At 38.9% G+C, this 18,160-nt stretch overlaps 4 protein-coding genes across 6 annotated transcripts; all 4 read right to left on the bottom strand.

Annotated features, from left to right (window-relative positions):
- Positions 1–625: 625 nt before the first annotated feature.
- LOC135653023 (probable WRKY transcription factor 70) lies at positions 626–1,817 on the bottom strand. Its single transcript, XM_065174432.1, has 3 exons — positions 1,525–1,817; positions 1,187–1,291; positions 626–1,058 (listed from the first exon to the last, which is right to left on the bottom strand). The coding sequence occupies exons 1-3, from the start codon at positions 1,815–1,817 to the stop codon at positions 626–628; spliced, it is 831 nt and encodes a 276-aa protein (XP_065030504.1).
- A 4,010-nt stretch (positions 1,818–5,827) lies between these two features.
- Positions 5,828–7,304, bottom strand: LOC135652250 (transcription factor WRKY45-2-like). Its single transcript, XM_065173070.1, has 3 exons — positions 6,963–7,304; positions 6,752–6,853; positions 5,828–6,564 (listed from the first exon to the last, which is right to left on the bottom strand). The coding sequence occupies exons 1-3, from the start codon at positions 7,286–7,288 to the stop codon at positions 6,150–6,152; spliced, it is 843 nt and encodes a 280-aa protein (XP_065029142.1). The 5' UTR covers positions 7,289–7,304; the 3' UTR covers positions 5,828–6,149.
- Positions 7,305–11,567: 4,263 nt separating this feature from the next.
- LOC135652718 (uncharacterized) lies at positions 11,568–14,079 on the bottom strand. 2 transcript variants are annotated; one of them, XM_065173898.1, is made up of 5 exons: positions 13,960–14,079; positions 13,608–13,861; positions 12,630–12,705; positions 12,315–12,441; positions 11,568–11,992 (listed from the first exon to the last, which is right to left on the bottom strand). In XM_065173898.1, exons 2-5 carry the CDS (start codon positions 13,722–13,724, stop codon positions 11,812–11,814), a joined length of 501 nt encoding a protein of 166 aa, XP_065029970.1. In that variant the 5' UTR covers positions 13,725–13,861; positions 13,960–14,079; the 3' UTR covers positions 11,568–11,811. The 2 variants fall into 2 exon arrangements, with proteins under 2 accessions (XP_065029970.1, XP_065029971.1); XM_065173899.1 differs by having other exon boundaries at positions 13,608–13,882; positions 13,960–14,074.
- A 610-nt stretch (positions 14,080–14,689) lies between these two features.
- Positions 14,690–17,285, bottom strand: LOC135653276 (root phototropism protein 2-like). 2 transcript variants are annotated; one of them, XM_065175069.1, is made up of 5 exons: positions 17,129–17,285; positions 16,976–17,045; positions 16,524–16,918; positions 15,506–16,231; positions 14,690–15,396 (listed from the first exon to the last, which is right to left on the bottom strand). In XM_065175069.1, exons 3-5 carry the CDS (start codon positions 16,908–16,910, stop codon positions 14,899–14,901), a joined length of 1,611 nt encoding a protein of 536 aa, XP_065031141.1. In that variant the 5' UTR covers positions 16,911–16,918; positions 16,976–17,045; positions 17,129–17,285; the 3' UTR covers positions 14,690–14,898. The 2 variants fall into 2 exon arrangements, with proteins under 2 accessions (XP_065031141.1, XP_065031140.1); XM_065175068.1 differs by having other exon boundaries at positions 16,524–16,904.
- Between the last annotated feature and the right edge of the window lie 875 nt (positions 17,286–18,160).

The following is an 18,160-nucleotide window of genomic DNA, read 5'->3' as shown; positions in this document are numbered from 1 at the left end:
TAAAATGGTATCACAGCTAATGATTGAAGATTCATGAGTCCAAAAAACTTGAAGCTATATAAACAAAAAATATATTCTCTTCAGAAGCATACAAAAAAAAAAGGGTCGACTTTTTGATATATTTTAATTTATTTATCTCTGAATTCTCTTTTCATTTTCAAGTTCTTCTCTTCTCCCTTTTAGAATCTCATGGTTAAAATATTAATGAACAACTGTGTCACTCGACTTCTTTTGAATATTGATGAAGATACTCTGTTCTCGCGATAGGAAGTCGGTGGAAGACAACCCCACGAAAGATGGGAGACCAAATCTTCTTCTTTCCCGAAGGAACGAGGACATCTACTAAACAACGTCAGTGGGATGCCGGAGAGCCATCATCGAATGGGAGGCCGCAAGAATGTTATTCGCCATCCATTCCATAATATAACATCTTTGATGTATTGTTGTTCCCCACACAACAGAGCTCCATGTTAACAGGATGTGCTCCACAGGGGAGAAACAAATACAAACAGCGGTTTTATTCTTCAGATTCAAGGGTAGAGCGATTACGAGTAGTAAGACATCGTACGCTACAGATTACGAGTAGCCCTGTCGTCTTCGTGCCACTAAACCTTACGATCAGAAGCTATATCTGATGCAGTGGCTCACCCTGTCCAAAGCAGAACACACCACCAAACTCTAATGCCTCAGGATTGAACTCCAAGTTTAAGCTATCAGCAGAAGCGTGGCAACCGGACGTGGCCGCCGTGGAAACAGAATCGAAGTAAATCGGTAAGTCTGGAAATATTAGTTCCGTGGGAGAAGTCCATGGAGTCGAGTCATTTGGCACCTCCTCGTCGCGTGAAGGGATGGGGGACGGGAAGGACTTCTCTTGTACAGCATTCGATCCAAAGCTGATGACGCAGGGTGAGGGCGGACTGGGTGATGTGCTTCCGCCCACACACGCGTGCTGTCCCATGTAAGTGATCACGAACATAGAGGGGTCCTCTTCCGATCTCTGTACTTGTCTTGTGGCCTGGCAACCTCGGTCATATTTGTGGCCACATCTGTAGTAGCTCCTGAGAAGACCAGCTTCAACATAATCCAATGCGGCAGATGCAAGCCATTTCAAGGAATATATTCAATATATTCCAAGCATTACGAATATAAATTATGAGATAATCAACCAAAAGAAAAAGACAGAGACCTTGGAAATTTTGAAGTGCAGATGTTCTTTTGCCCGTATTTTCGCCAAACATGACCATCATCCATCGTCTCTGATACAACTCTCGTGTTCGTACATGGATAAGCTCTGTATGGCAGAAGGAAACATCATCAGAGTCAACAGAAAAGACAGACACTGTATGATCAAAACTCCACTCTTATTTTTTTCTCTCGAAGAAAAAAACGCAGTTTGATGAATTAGCTTCTACAAAACTACAAGCAGGGAGAGAATTAGATTACCCGCGTCTGTAGCCATTTCTTCAGCATGATGCTAGGATTATTATGATGGAAAAACTACAAGCAGGGAGAGAATTTGGTTACCTGCGTCTGTAGCCACTTTTTCCGGGCTGGTGGAGCTTTCTCTTATCGCTGGATGCATCCAGTCTCCGTTCATCAGAAACACGAGTATTTGGCAGACCTTCTACCATCCCCTGAACTTCTAGTAAAGAAATTGGTCGAGAAAATGAGCTCAAAATCCTAGTCATAAGAGTTGCAGCAGTGGAAGCAGAGCCGCTCTTCAGCAGCGGCAGTATGTCCTGCAAAATGGTGTGGAGTTGGGTGGCCGACTCTTGACCCTCGATGAGATCTTTGAGCGACAGAGTCTTGAGATCCATCTCTTGCTCCTTATCCTCCTTTCGACAAGCGAGCCTTGAATCTTCGTCTTGCTTGCGTTCCAACAAAGGGTGCACGTACTGGGTTACGAGGAAGGGACTTAAAGGCGGTGGCGATGCATGAGATGGAGCAGAGTTAAGGAACGTGGACAATAAAGCCCGACAGAGCGACCGTCACCGAGCTCACTTACGTACGCCGATGCCGTCAAGAGGAGTCCTCCAGGAGGTGGGAATTCTGCATTCATTTCTAGCACAAGTGGATGAGATTCTCTCACTAAAGAAACTTTGATTCCCCTTCCTCTGTTTCGTAGATGCCATCGAGGATGCCGATGGGCAACGGCTTCAGAGTTAAGCCCTCCAAGGAAGCTAAAACATGCCCGCCATTAGGGTTGGTTGAGGTATATATATATATATATATTATTGTTGGATGCCCTCATGTGCATACATATTCTGTGCTCTATTGTGAAATCATGGTAATTAATTCTAGATGGATTAAGGACTATCAATTCAATAAAAAATTATGTTACAACTTATCCAAAGCTTTGATATTTTATATTTTTGATATATTTTAATTTTAATTTTTCTTTCTAGAGATCTCAAATTTAAAGTCTTTTTTAAGACGAAAATAAACATGCTTATGACTAGCATTGTTAGAATATTAAATTATCTCCATCTCATTGTTAGAATATTAAATTAAAATTTTTAATTAGATATAATTTTTTTGGTTTAGGAGTCTTAGCGAAGATAGAAATCACTATCGTAATTAAAATCAATGTTTTGAGTTTATCCCTCTATAAATAAAGGGCTCGTGGAGGATCGAGAAAGAGAACGTAAGGGTAAAAAGATTGTCGAAAGAAAAATAGATGCTGTAAATACTTATCTCATTCGAGAGACTTAGTTATTATTTTACGTGAAAAATTTCACTATAAATACTTATCTTAGTTATTATTTAATGAGAAAATATATTATTATTATTTAACGAGAGAAATAACACTATATATAGAGAATTAGAGCTATTTAGATAGATAACTAGTGATGTTAGAGAGAGAAATTATAGAGAAAGAAAAAATGAGGAGGGAGAACATACTAGGGAGAGAGAGAAGAATTAATTACAACATTGATGAGGAGCGAATCAGATCATGGCAACTCATCAAATAAGAGGAGTAGGAGAAAGATGATGAACAGAAGAAGAAGTTATCACAACATCGATTAGTAAATAAAGAAAGCTTGCAAAGTAAAAGTTTGATCATCCTTAAAAGAAAAGATTGAAGACATAAATGATGATTTTTATAATTTATTTTAATCTCGTTATTACCCATATTTGATGGAAAAGATCATTGGAGATGAAAAATAATGATGAAAACTTTTCTCATGTCAAAGGTCTTAAAAATATTTATTTTGGATGGTTTTAAAGATAAATAGAGATTTAATAGTAAAAAAATATTTTTTAAGAAAGAGGAAGATAAAAAAAGCAGTGAAGCTTATCTTTCAATAAACTAGATAAAAATATTATTTTATGAATCTTTGAAGCTAAGACAGAAGAAGAGAAGCATTGTTGATTTTATAAAATATTTAAGAAAGATGTATATATATCCTTCTACAAAATAAATTAAAAAATATATATTTATGTGGATACTATTTTATTGGGGCAAATAATTATATTTTCGTTGGAGGTATGAAAGTGATTTTATCTTGGCATATAAAAGAAAATTTTATAAAAACCAACAATTAAAGATTCAAAAGAAAATATGTCACTAATGTTGAAATAATCATCAAGTTATAAAGTTTGAGAATATTCTATACTAATTAAATTGATTTTGTATTTAGAGATTGGTTCAAGAAATCTAACAAATTGATTCCAAACATATCAATATTTTATAATTGAATCGGACCAATAAGATAGATCGATCGGTAAGAATGACTATTCTCAGAATTATGATATTTTAGAAAATAATTTACATAACAATAACATCGAGGAAGATTAATTTATAAAAAAATTAATCTTCCTCGATGTTATGAAGTTTTTCATAATAATTTTTTAAAGTTTAATTTATAAAAAAATTAAAATATTAAATTTAATTTTATAATTATTTTTTAAAAAATTTAAGAATCTTAGTCAGATATGAGTAAGTCAAAAGAGACCTATAGATAGAGATTTTTGTGAGAGATGGTAAATAAGAATTTTGAAGTTTTGAAGTATCTTCTCTAGTATCTCTCTCTGATATATATATATATATATATATATATATATATATATATATATATATATATATATATATATATTATATCGACTGAAACATTTTCTAAAAAAAATTATGATAGATGTACATGTTATAAATTATTCAAATTAAAAAAATTATTTTCAAAAGATTTATTTGAAAAGGTGATTTCTTTTGTAGTTATTTGGGTAGTTATTTTTTAAAGATTATATCTTTTGAGAAAAATATCTATAAATAAATATTTGAAGATAAATAATGAATATATCTCTTTCATACTCTTCTTCTTTACTCTCCAAGTGATTGAATTAGATATTCTCTAATTTTTCTTTGAAGATTCTTTATTGTTTGCAATACAGATCTTCTAAATGCTTGTTATATCCATTAAAACTATTTACATCAAACCCATAGCAATCTTATTGAGAATATGATGCAAATATTATTTTTAGAAAATTGTTTATACACGTTTCAAGCCTAAATATATTTCCTATAGTATTCTTGATCTTGTGTTTGTTATTTGTTTCCATAGTATTTTCATCTTTTTCTTTATCGTATTTTTCCAACCGTACATGTCACTTAACTTAGCTTTAATCGACTGCATTCAGTGCATGTCGATCATAGGTTTATTCCTTATTTCTTGATGTCCAAATAAAATAATTCTTCAAACAAAATAAAATATATGTATTTTGTTCATAGTGCTTCTTGAATTTTATCTAGAAAAAAATATTTCAGTATTTATGTGAGAATCCTGAGACTGAATTTGGATTAAATTAGTGAAAGGAGTGAGTGGTTCCCATGCAAACATGATAGCATTTTATATTGATTGTTCATGTTTTGATATAAACTTGGTAGTATACAAAGTTAGGTGCTGTCATGCCTCCCAAGATGATGATGGTCAATCAAAGTCACGCCTACATGCGTAAAGGCTTACTTAGCAAGCTTTAGCCTCGTCGGCCGCATGGACCGAGGAACAGCTTTGACGAAGACGAAGACGACGATAAATCTATATATCTCGTGGTGAGTTTATCCAACAAGGAAACGAAGTTACACCGACGGTGACTTGGACGGAAAGGCACCCAAAAGAAACGAAAAAGAGACCTCCAAAACGCAATCTTCAGCTTCACAAGCGGTCTGCAACTCTCTTTTCCCCCAAGACTGCTTCGTATTCACATTTGCTCTATTCTTCTTACACATGAAGAACAAATAAAATAGGAGAGAGAAAACAAATCAATATAAAACCCACTATTTAGAATTTTGGGTCTCTCTTCCCCGTTTCAATGTCATATCTTATTTTACTTATCATTTGGGTATTCCGATATAGTTTTGACCATAGATCGATTTAAACTATAATCTAATCAAAACCGAACCAATTTGATGGTTCATTGGTTTCAAATTGAATCGAAACTAAACTTAGATGGTTGAGTTATACTTCTTAATTTTTAAGAACCGAAATCGATAATTTAGGATTTGTAAAAATATAAATTTTTTATTTTAAATTATTTTTAATTATGATTTTGGTTTCATCGAAATTGTCGATCTCGAATTGAAACTATCGATTCTAGAACTAAGGTTTAAGTCATAGAAAAGATCTTATAGTAATACTATGTAGGTAATAATAATCAATTCTTTAATTAGCTAGACATAGGACTTGCTCCAAGCATGTTGAAGAAGGAAGAAGAAGACTCTAATCCCACGCGGATTCTGATAATAAATGATTAACAAAGAATGAGACCGTCCAACCGACGTCATCACATACCACCTTTTCTTCTTTGGGTTCAAACCCTGCGTTCTGACTGCATGATTTCCGACTTCTCACACACACCCACACTCACACTATATATATATATATATATATATATATATATATATACACACACACATAAAGCAGCTCTTCTTTTGATTCCTATAAAAGCATTTCAGAATATCTATTATACTGTTCTCTAAAGCATCGTAGAGTAGAAACATTAATCGTTCAACTACTAATCATTCGTATCTTCAAAGAAAAACCCCAGCATGATTCGATTGTTCGCTGGTTACAATGAGCAGACTTGAAGATATTACTCGTTCGGTGGAGGACTTTCACTCACTTTTATCAGCTGCTGTCTATCTATCTCTTCAATCAATACATGCTATCCATCATTGTCTTCAAATATGCATCCAGTTCGAGGGATTCCCATGACCATGGTAAGCTCAGTATCTCACCCTTCATGTCGAGTCCTGTGCCGGGAACTTCCTCGGGGGAAAAGAGATGCATCAGCTCTTGATCGCCATTGGACAGGCAGCTACTCTGGCTAGGGTTGGGAGTGGCAGCTGATGGAGGGCAAAAATGCTGGTGTTGGATGACGACCGAGGTTGTGTCATTGGAAGATGATTCCATCGCGTAAGGGAAGTTGGCGTCCATGTTATTCTTGCAGGTGTGTGCCATGCGGTAAACCACGCGATACTTGGGTGGATCAGCATCGCTCTCATCCCGTTGCACCGTCTTTGTGGCTGGGCATCCTTGATCTTTGCTGTAAGTGCACCGGAAGTAGCTTCTGCAGAGGAGAATATTTAGGACGATGGCATCGGTGATGCATCTCAAAACGCATTCCTCCTTTTCGTGAACCGACGTGAGATTTCAATTCTCATTCCCCAAATTTCAGGTTTATATATATGTATATGATTCAGATTCCACTTGATCTGGTGAACAATACGCATGGATTTAGGGGAGGGATTACGTACTTTGGATGTGTGGCGCCATGGATACCCTTCTGCCCGTACTTCCTCCACTGGTACCCGTCGTACAGGACCGATGTGACTATCGGACGACAGTTCTCATTCCTCCTGCAAGCAAAAGCGGAAGCTAAGACTCGATCTATGCCAAGTTAAACACATCAGATCATAATACTGGAGTCTTCACAGAAGATCTCAGCTGCGGCATGAACAGATTTACCTTTTCTTGGGAACAACAGGCCAGTCGCTACCCTCAAAGCTCTTCCTTTTCTGATCATCTGCGCAGTGACCGGAGGCATCCAACGGCGTTGACCGGCATCCACCAGCAGCCCGGAGCTTGGAAAGAGCCGAGTTATAGCACTTGATCATCTCCGTCAAGTGATCTATGGCCAGCTCCGACCAGCTACTGCTCGGAAGCAACGGCAGCAGAAAAGCTTGCAGTTGGCTCGTCAGCTCGTGTGCACGATTGATCTCCTCTATCACCGTCGCATGGTTGCATCCCGGCGACGTGTAGCGTGGAGCAACCATCTCCATCTCCATCTCCATCAGTGATTTGATGAGCTTCTCCTCCCCCTTTCAGTAGCAGCTCAGCATATATAAAGCTCCTTCCAGTGATGTCCACTAACCACCCAGACATCAACTAACGTATGTGAACGTATACGGTCTGTACGTACGTTCAAGCACCGTTACGTGTCCGGCAGCGACGTTCTATCATTTCGACGTGGGTGCCGATGTCTATTTCTAGCCGCCGCGGGACCCACGCCACATAATATATGTAGATTCTACGATGCCAGGTTAGCACATACGTTATACGCATGGCATATGTGCCCATTACACATATTATGTGGATTGGTAGTACGAGTTATTACGCGGCTAACGAAGACGCGGTCAGACTCACGCGTGTCACGCCGGAATGAAACTACACGAAAGCAAAGGTCGGGTGAGGTCTTTGTCATCGCGCAGCGTTTGGTCAACGCAAGGACAAATCGAGAACTGAAGTCGGCCACATCCCACCGGCCTCTATTTATCTCCTTTACTAAAAGGAACTTCGCGACGCCTTTGTGGACAAAGGAAAATAACCATACTATTAATCTCACAAAAAAAAGGGGGAAACATACAGATATATATTTAGTGTTGTGAATATACTATGTATGGTCCTCATCGATTGGGTGGACCAAAAAACCCTATTCTCGTAGTTGATGATACCGAGTAAATTTGATGTTTTGACTATCTCTACCTATAAAAGATTTGTTTAATAGATTATTGCAATAATTTAAGAATAAAAAATTAGTAATATTATTTTTTTCATCGAGATGTGATAATTGTTATTAATATTTGAAATCCTTTAATGCTCAAATTAGTTTTAATTCGATATAAAATAATATTATAAGTAGAGAAAACATGCTTATATTTATGTTGTATTTGAAGAGACTCTTTTTATGATGTTATAAAGAGAGCGTTGGATGCCTCAATCCATAAAAAGAGCGTTGGATACTTCTAGACAGAGGAAAAAAAGAGAGTAAAATATTAATAAAATAATCAAAATATTTCTAAACATAAAAACATCATTAAAATAAAATAAAATCACATACTTTTTATAGTATAGATTCCTAACTATGAGTACTCATCAAAATCCTATCTAAAATTTAAAATCCGACTAGTAACCTATTCATCTAACTCAGGGAAACGATCTCCAGGTAAACGACCTCGTATAGTTAATTGCTCTTAATATTATAGTCTTTACACTTTAAAAAATTATATTGATATTATTATAATTATAAAAGTAAAACATCTAGGTCCGTTTATCCTATCGACTTCAATTTTACTAACAAAAATATGAAAACAAAGGGTAAAAAGATAATTTTAACGTTTCAATTAGTGGTGACAAATAATACCGGTGGTGATGGACGATGACACCGCTGGAGACTATAGGATAGTTGTTTTAGATAACGAGAGCAGTAGCGAGAGGTAAGAGTCGCTTGTATTTGTGTCGATCCTGACACGATTACTGAGTGACCCTTTCATCACTCTATATCTGTGTCATCATTGACCAATTGTCAATCGACAAAAGGGTTACGAGATAGCTATGTTGGGGTCTACGCAAATGTAAAGATGCCCTTACTTCTTATTTTTGTTCTCCTCATCCATAATAACCACCCGGAGTCTCTAGCGACTTCACCATCTCCTACTATCAATTATAATTTTAAAATTATTTGTTTACTTATTATTTTTATATTTTTGTTTATAAAACCGATGACGTTAAGATAAATGGATATAGATATTTTACTTTTGTAATTATAAGAATGTTAATATATTTTTTTCGAAATATTATGATCGAAATATTAATGATAGCTAACTAGGATAAAAGTTTAAGCTTGGATACCCCACGTCGTGTTCCTGATTGCATGCAAGCAGTATTCTTCCGAGAGCATGAATTCCTCCGCAAATGAGTTCTGTCAAACTCGTAAGCTATAGTTAATGTTCAAAGATGACGAGCGACCGAAGAAAACAGTATTGCCAAGCCAAATAATACTAATCAAAGTTATCACTAATTGTCTTCATCAACGAGTACAGTGCTTCTTCCTATGTCACACGATTCAGAATTGGCATGCTAAAAAGGAGTTCAACGTCAGAGAAAGAGAAATGCGAAAGATCTCTCGTTTTGGATGGTTGCGCACAAGAACACCAACCGAAGGACAAGGATACATAACAACATGACGAGATGCAGCATTGATTATTACTTGGCGGGTAAGTTTCTCCTGTGGTTCTCTCTCTCTCGGAAAGGGAGAGGAAGGGGGCTTGTGGACATGTCCTCTCTTCGTTCAGACACACGGTTGACTATACATTTGCAGTGACGACTGCTGACCGTCCCTTTCGGTCCTGGTCAATGGATATGCACAAAAGGCTCAAGTGTATAAAGTCATCTTCGTAGAATGTTCGATTACATCGTTTATAGGTAGGTAATAATGGAAGTCCAATCTGACGGATGTGTTAGTGTTGCCAAGTATCGTGGAGTCTTTATTAATGTATATGCCATATTACTTGGCGAACAAAGTTGTTTGTAGTTTTAGGAATTCAAATGCGAAAATAATCATGAAGGCAAGATTGGGAATTTTTATTCTACAATTATCCTTCCTATATTCTATAATTTTTAGGAAGAACATTTTAATGCTTCTAGTTTTTTCTTAGATAGATTATGAGATATTTTCTTTTAGATTTAGATTAATCCCAAAACATAAGTAATGGGTGCATAAATATATAAATATATATATACATACACTCTATGACAGTCAATCCTGACACATACCACGCGTTGGCAGAATGTTCCATGGGTCAAACCGTAGAATCCATGTGTTGAATGGTCAGACTAAAACGACCATCCAACAAATGAATGGATCCAAATGAGCAATTGATTTTATATTCCTAAAAGATTTGGACATTGCATCTCAAATTAACTATGACAAATCATGATTAACTATATTAAACTTAATATAATGATTACCATAAGTCTAACCTGACAACATATATCACATAGCTTGTCTGGTTCGACAAAACTTTCATCGTAAAATCGTTATGAGTCGAACGACTTACAAAACCTAAGTCGCGATGTACTCGATACGACTCTTCTAATACTCAAGTTTATCTAAAGTATAGAGTTTTGGTCTCGATATAATGAAAGATCAAGTTTGTAAATATTTCTGAAAAGAAATATTTATTTGTTCTGTGTGCCTATGGTTGCTGCTCCGAGAGCTAATGAATGAATGAATGACGTGGAAGGAGATGACGTCATTCATTTCGGTGTCTAAAGAATGGATGAGGCAGTCAATGGAGATGACGTTGACGTCAGCCGGCATGGTATGCATACAGTGTTGCAACCATCGTCCGTGATGACACAGTGGCCATCATTGACCGTCCTAGTCACACAAAATGTTTCCTCAAAAGCTTTATCGGTGAGATGCCGACGTAAAGTAAGGTCAGACGAAACGAAATTTTCATGAAAGAGGGTGTCTAGCTAGCCGTGATGTTATGGTTATCGATAGAATTTCGTGGTAATCCGATCGACAATCGAGCCATATAAATGTCATGTCAAAATAATACTTCAAAAAATATTTTGTTTATATCCTCGAGTGATAATTGGAGGAGCATTATACAAATATTTTTCTTGATTAACTTGTTTTAAAAATCAAGATCAATTATCTATCCTTATCGATATTAATTTTTAAGTCGTAGGGACTACTTTTGTCTATGAAAACATTTATTTTTATGTAAATCGATCGTTCGTGAAACGAGCGGCTAAGCATAAAAACGATCATTCGTTCGTGAAACAAGCGGCTAAGTTCACATAAACCTTTTTCTTTCGATTACACAAATTTTTTCGAGGTATATTGATTTATAATATCAATTTTAGAATCATATGGAACTAAAACTAAATCAATTACAAGTGAATCAAAATAGTCTATTTTAATGTTTCAAGATATCACCAAATTATTGGAAGGAACATATTCATTATTTATAAGATTTTTTTTATCGGCTCGAAACTAAATTAGAACAATCGATTCTGATTTTGATTTAAAAAAAAAAAAAAAATCAAACCATCAAAACCCGACTCTAACTTGATTTAAAACCATTAAACCATCGATATGATTGGAACCGTGATCGGACTAGCAGCTCATGCAACCAAGACATGATATGCCACACCGATCCAATTAACCACGAATTCATCGATGGCCTTCGTTCACCTTATCTCCCGTTGTGCTCGTATGATGCGCTGCATATATATCATTACAAGAAACAATGAGAGATATTTGATCCATAAGGCAAAAGATGAAGTAAAGATCCCCATATATGTTACCATTGGTAGGTCCAATTTGAAAGGTAATCCCATCACGGCCACACAAGTGTGACGAGTGATTTCAGTATCCAACACAAGTGTAAGAGACTACACAGGACTCCTGATTCAGTCCAATTCGGGCGGAATAAGCAGTCCATCACCATCTTTCAAAGACAAGCAGTGTTATGGACATCAAAATACATCAAAGAAATTGTCCCTTCAACTGATCGATAGTGTGCTAGGAAGCAGGACAAGAATCTGAATCGCTATCGGAATACAGCTCAATCGGCCTATTTCTGTTCAGATTTGCTTCGAGTGGTGGGAGGCCATCCTCACTATCAGAACCCGTTTCTTCTTTGCATTGTGATTTCGACTCTTGGTGGCTATCATCAGGTGTTGCGGTTCTGAATATAGCAGGCCTGCATCGATGAAAGAAACACACCAGTAGTAATATGGCTAGATGATGCACAGATCAGACAATGCAACATGGCAACCAAGCAATGCATATAAACCAGAAATTTGTATTGGTCGATGGATTTTATACTCCATATAAACAAGCATAGAGTTGCTTGTTTTAGTTCTTTAAAAATCAAGTACAAAGGTTTAAGATACTACATAAACACCCTACGGTTTTGTGTCTTTATTATATAAATGTTTACAGAACCGTTGCATGAAAGCAAATTATGTTAACTCATGAATCATCAAACAACTCACCAGTCAAAAAAAAAAAAAGCAACTCACCAGTCCAAAGATTTTTCAAGTGCTCGAACTTGGTCATGGAAGAGAACTTGTGAAACCATACATGCTATCTTGCTACCTGACTCAAGGGCTTTCTCCCTTCCACTTTCATCTACCACAACGAAACTTCCTGGATGGTGGAAGCAATCCAATGTCACATATGGAGGCAATTCCACGTCCTTGACTAATGTTGACTAATATATAATATATAAGATAACAATAACACACTGCACATACAGCAGATTTTCCTTTTACTTTTGTATGTCCATGTCAGAAATTAAAAAAAAGACCCTTGATACATTCGCTTAAGCTACATACCTGTTTTAATCCAAAAGCTCTTCTGAAATTTGGCTGGAAATAAAGCGAGAGATTTAACACCTTTGGCATCCATGACCTAACAAAAGAGAAGACAGCGAAACGATTATAAGTTACTGGAGGTGAAGAAGCATCAGGTTAGTTAATATAAAGGAAACTCAAACTTGAATTTCCAACTTCAAAGAACAACCTACGTCTCAAACTGTAATCTACTTCAGCATATGGTTCTTGACAGGCTTGATACACACAGAGACTTTGCGAAGTATCACATTCAATTTTCATGTATTTTTTCAGGCATTTACAGAATACCAAGCAGAGCAAGAAGTGGATGTTGGTCTAAATTTTCAAATGCTAGAACTTAATGGACTATACTATAATCAAAGTTCTCTTTAATCCATCCTACATCATTTACTAACCAAAATACAACATCAGTCAAGATTCTATGGGCTGGACTGATTGTTGCCTATATAAAGATGAGATAGATAAAATAACATTGACGCAAGAGTTAAGCTACAATACAGCCAATGTCACAACCATATGCATCATAGCTTGAAGCAAATATATCATGCGATGGCAACATGAATCGACAAACAACACAAAAACAATGCAAAGAGGTGGTTTCAAACCGGTAATCTTCAAACATCAGAAAAACTGGCCGCACTTGAAGAAGCCATTTATCAAGTAAACCCCTTTAGTGACACTAAAGAATCAGAACAACGACTGAAGAGTAAGGCACATGTAAAAGTCACCAATAATAATCTTGTGCTTCCTGGAAATCAAAGGATGCATTCAAAGATACTGCATTTATTGTAGTAATCCATCCATGTCAAGCATACCGCAAAATTCAATAAGAGATGCAACAAAAAGGAATCATTATCACATCAAGCAAAGGGGATTTTCTAATTTACTGTAACCTGTAGAAAACATGGGTGAAACTGTTTAGTATCAAGATTCATGCATGGATGTGCGCCATCACCCGACCTCGATAACGTTGGAGCCGCGAAGAGACACAACTTTCATGATGCCCTGGCCTTCTCGGAGCGAAATATCGTCCTCCTTCGACGCCCTCCTAATATTCTTTCTACCTGCCGCTTTCATGGTGCCGGCCCTTCCCCTCCGATACACGCAGCTCCGCCTTCCCTCCCTATAAAATCAGCAGCGGACTCTGGGAAACCGCACAGCTTCTCGTGCGAGATGAAGATGGCAATCGATGGATGTCGCAAACACAGAGATTACTGCAGTAACGAAAGCAAAATCTGACAAATATCACAAATAAATAGGTAACCAAAAAAATATTCTCATCAATCGCGAGCACAAGAAGCAGGAGAGCAACCGCTTCCCGATCTGACAGCAGTTGAGCGGAGCGGCGGTCGGGCCGTCGCCGGACCTGCGTAACCCTAGAATGAGTAGAATTCCCGGGCCCGAGTACGATGGACGCCGCTATTTAACGTCCCCAAGTTTCTGGTTGGTCAAACAGTTGGGTCCCACGACACCTGTATTTTCTGGGGATCTACTTGGGTATGATTCAATTATTCCCATAATAATTTTCTTATATATTGTGAATTATATCCGTCGAACGAAAAAATTATGCAATTAGATGATAAAATAAGCAATAAGTACCCAAAATTAGTAATAAATTAATAATATTTTGCATTGTTAAAAATAAGCAATAAGTACATGTTTAATATATATTTACATTTCAAATAATATTATACTTGATTCAATTCAATTCAAATAAATCTAAATATTCTTTTGATTAATACAATCTAAAAATATTGAAGAACGATGAAATCAATCACTTTGTGGAGAAATATAAATATTTTGTAATATAAAATTTTATTAAATTTGTTTAAAAAAATAAATAATACATTATATAATAAAATAATAAATTGATTGGAGAATTGGAGAGTTAAAAGATATGCTAGGTTCCTTCATAAGAAAATAAATATTTCAGATATCTTATTTACGTGTGATATATCTATCCAAAATAAAACATCGAAAGCATATTTTTTTTATATGCGATATGTTAACTCACACAAAAACATTCAAAAATATCTGACTCATGTCAAAATATCCTATTTATATATGATATGTATATCCGATATTTTGGACACAAACTAACGAATTCCCCACCACTTATGATCATATTGTGTCAAGAAGAATTCTTTTACACAAACAACAAGCAGATACACACACACAAATATATATATATATATATAAGGAAGTACGACGACAAGAATAGGGATAGCATCACAATGGATATCGCTGGTCTTTAAGATATCGAGAACCTCCTCCTCCTGGGCTTGGTCACATCCACCACAACACCGTCGTCCATGTTGGAAGTATCCTTTGATCCCTGCTTGAAAGGATTAAGCTTCCCCAGCGTCCGGGAAACCGAGGAGAAGAACATGGTCTTCTTGCTTCTAGCCTTGACTCCGCTCCCCTGTCCTCCCCCTCCTCGATGCAACTCCGACACATACATCTTCATCCGCTTCAGCTCCGATCGCAGGGCCTCGTTCTCCCTGATCAACGAGACGTCGGCGTTCAACCCGTGGTCTGGTCCCAGCGTTGCACCCGGTGCCCCAGCCGCTGCCTCATCCTCCATTCCGCTCCTTTGCTTTAGTTGGTCGTAGTACAGAGCATGGAGGACAATTTGCAAGGGAAGCCGCTTGTTCTGCGAAGCATGGAGCCGGGCCTCGTACGACAGCTTCAACGGGTCTATCACACTGGACGCCTTCTCCCTCTCGATCTCGTCCAGCCCCGGGTGCGCCTGCGGTATATACCCAATTCAAGACCGATGGTAATTAGCTTGTGTTCCATGACTGAAAAGACTTCCTTGAGAGGGAGAAACATTCCTACACTTGTAGGGTAATTTGGACCTTGAGATAGATGTCGACGGCGCGGTAGAGGTCGTCATCGAAGCGGCGAGCTGACTTGGGGAGAACTCCCGCGATCCCCGTGAACTTGGACACTGAGAGTTCCTCATCTGACGCGATCTTCCCTACAAAGCTGTCGACGGTACGCGCCACCTTCTGAACCGCCGCGGAGCAGCCGGCGGCGCCACTATCTCCTTTGTAGACCGCCCCACCCCCGCCGCCAGCCTCCCTCTCCGCGAAGCCGGCCACAATACGCCGCGCGGTTTCTAGATCCACGACACGCTCGCCGGCATAGTCTAGAGTGATGGTGAGGAGGTCGGCGACTGTCGCCTGGTCGAGGCAGGCGGAGGCCCGCCGCTCTAGCTCCCGCCGGCATCCCTCGGAGGCTTCGAGGAAGATGGCGGCCCGGAGAAGGTAGAAGATGAAGCCGACAGGAAGTGGGGCGTCGCAGTCGGGAAGGAGGATGGAAACAACGGACTCCAGAAGGCTGCGCTCCCTAGTCCTGTCGTTTCCGCCGGCTGGGGCGCTGGCGCCGGAGGAAGGGTGGAGGAGGTGGGGTAGGAAATTCTCAGCGTAGACGACAACGGCAGCAGCGAGAGATTTGGGGTCGGCGCCGCGGGATTTCATGGCGATGAGGATCATCTGGAGGGAGGTCGGGGAAAGAACGGCGAGCTCGCCGGCCCACCAGTTCGGTGGGGAACGCGTTGGGCGGTTCGACTCCTTGCACGCCTACAATTAAATTAATGCAAAAGGGTGGAGGTAAAAGTAATTATATTGCTAGATTTCGAGGGTGATATAACACCATGCTAAATCAACGAGCATAAGTTAGACGACGAACTCGTTATTAATATTATTGTGGGATTTGCTTATATTTTATTGAATTATTATTTGTAATCTCTTGAGAAAAACAGCATATATATATATATATATATATATATATATATATATATATATATATATATATATATATATATTGCTGCCGGTAATTAATTAAACAGCATGAATAATTATCGTTAGGAACCTTCAAGCTGATGGCATCAACGGAGCGCTGCACGACGCGGAGCGACTCGGCCATCGGGAGGAGGGGGCCCTCGCACGACCGGAGCAACGCCACCGCCCCTGGGAGTGTCTTCACTGCCGCTTGGTTGATGAACTCCTCCGTCCTCGCCGCCAGGTTGCCACGGCAGTACTCTTCGGTCATCTGCAAGTACTCCGCCGCGCACCGCAGCGCCGCCACGTTGCGCACGGAGATCTCGAAGTTGACACCGTAGCAGAACTTGGCCACCCTCTCGAACACCTCTGCTCCGATCGACAGATCCGAGAGATCTATGCAGCTAAGGTTGGCGCTCTCCGACTCCATCACTTTCCTCGTGATGTACCCGCTCTTGGACGCCAGCACGAACTGCATAACAAGGTCTACGAATTATTAGATAGAAGAAGATCCTACATATGTGTGGGGGAAGACTCGCGTACCTTATGGAGCTGAAAAGTAGCGTCTCCGATCTGGACGACGATGTCGCTTGGGATATCTTGTGAAAAATCCCTGGAATATAGGAGAAATTAGGAATAGTTTACAGACAGAGCCATGGAGTGCTGCGCGTGCGAGTCAGAGAGAAGAGACAGTACCATTGGCTGGTTGTTTCCATGGCTGCAGAGAGACGAGAACTGAGGTCGGAAGAGGCCATGCCAAGCATAGAGCTCATCTACTCCCCGGCGAATAAGTACGAGCAGTACTGTTTTGCTTGGATATATAGCTGACTTGGAGACTTCTTAGCCACGTCTTGGTATGATGACGGATAGATGCCTACGATCCAAACCTTTGCCTTTTGCTTAGCCAGTAGAACTGCGTATTTCACTCTAATCTCTTGCTTATAGTTATGTAATTAACTATTCTCGATACAAATTGGGGGAAGATTAGGTGCGGTATCAAATCATGATATAATAAAATATTGTTTGAAATCAAGGAAAAATCCCTCGGAATATGGACAACCATAGCTTCACGTATAAATGGGACAGCCAATGTTCCACGTGATGCCGACGGGTCGAGCAGCGTGTAACCATGGCCACCAACAAAACGCATGCATATCCTGGTCAGCATCGTGCCACGTTGCCTATCCTGGTCTATCCAATTCGCTCCGGATTCAACGCCGTCCCGTGGTATCCGGAGGCACATAATTATTTTCGATTCGAAATCGTGACGTTACGTTTTATGTTGAGATAGACATAATTTAATAGGATTCAACGTTGCTCATAAAGAATCGATTTTGATAGATTTGATTATATTTTTAATATATCATGGTCCTCGATTAATCATAATTTAAAATTTAATTAATATATGTATGATGGGAGGATAATCGATTCTTTATGAGATGAAGATAAGCTAAAACAAATAGTTCCTGCCTGTTAGGGAAACAACTTGAGCCGTGGTTTCGGGGTTGACGCGGCGAAGTTCAGATTTGGATAATAGGGGATCTTCCCAGAACGACCCTTGAGTCCGCTGAGGTGGCCGGTTGTGATGGTCCGATCGGGACGGAATCGTCGTTTCCTCCGGGAGGGGGCTCCTCGCCTGGGCGTTTAGTGGGAGGCCACCGTCTTCACACCTGCACACAGGTCGGGTCGGGAAGCTCAACACGACCCCTCTGACGATCAAGTTAAAAG

The sequence above is a fragment of the Musa acuminata genome, chromosome BXJ3-11, assembly GCF_036884655.1.
Source record: "Musa acuminata AAA Group cultivar baxijiao chromosome BXJ3-11, Cavendish_Baxijiao_AAA, whole genome shotgun sequence".
Lineage (NCBI taxonomy): Eukaryota > Viridiplantae > Streptophyta > Magnoliopsida > Zingiberales > Musaceae > Musa > Musa acuminata.
This window is presented reverse-complemented; position numbering and strand designations above follow the sequence as displayed.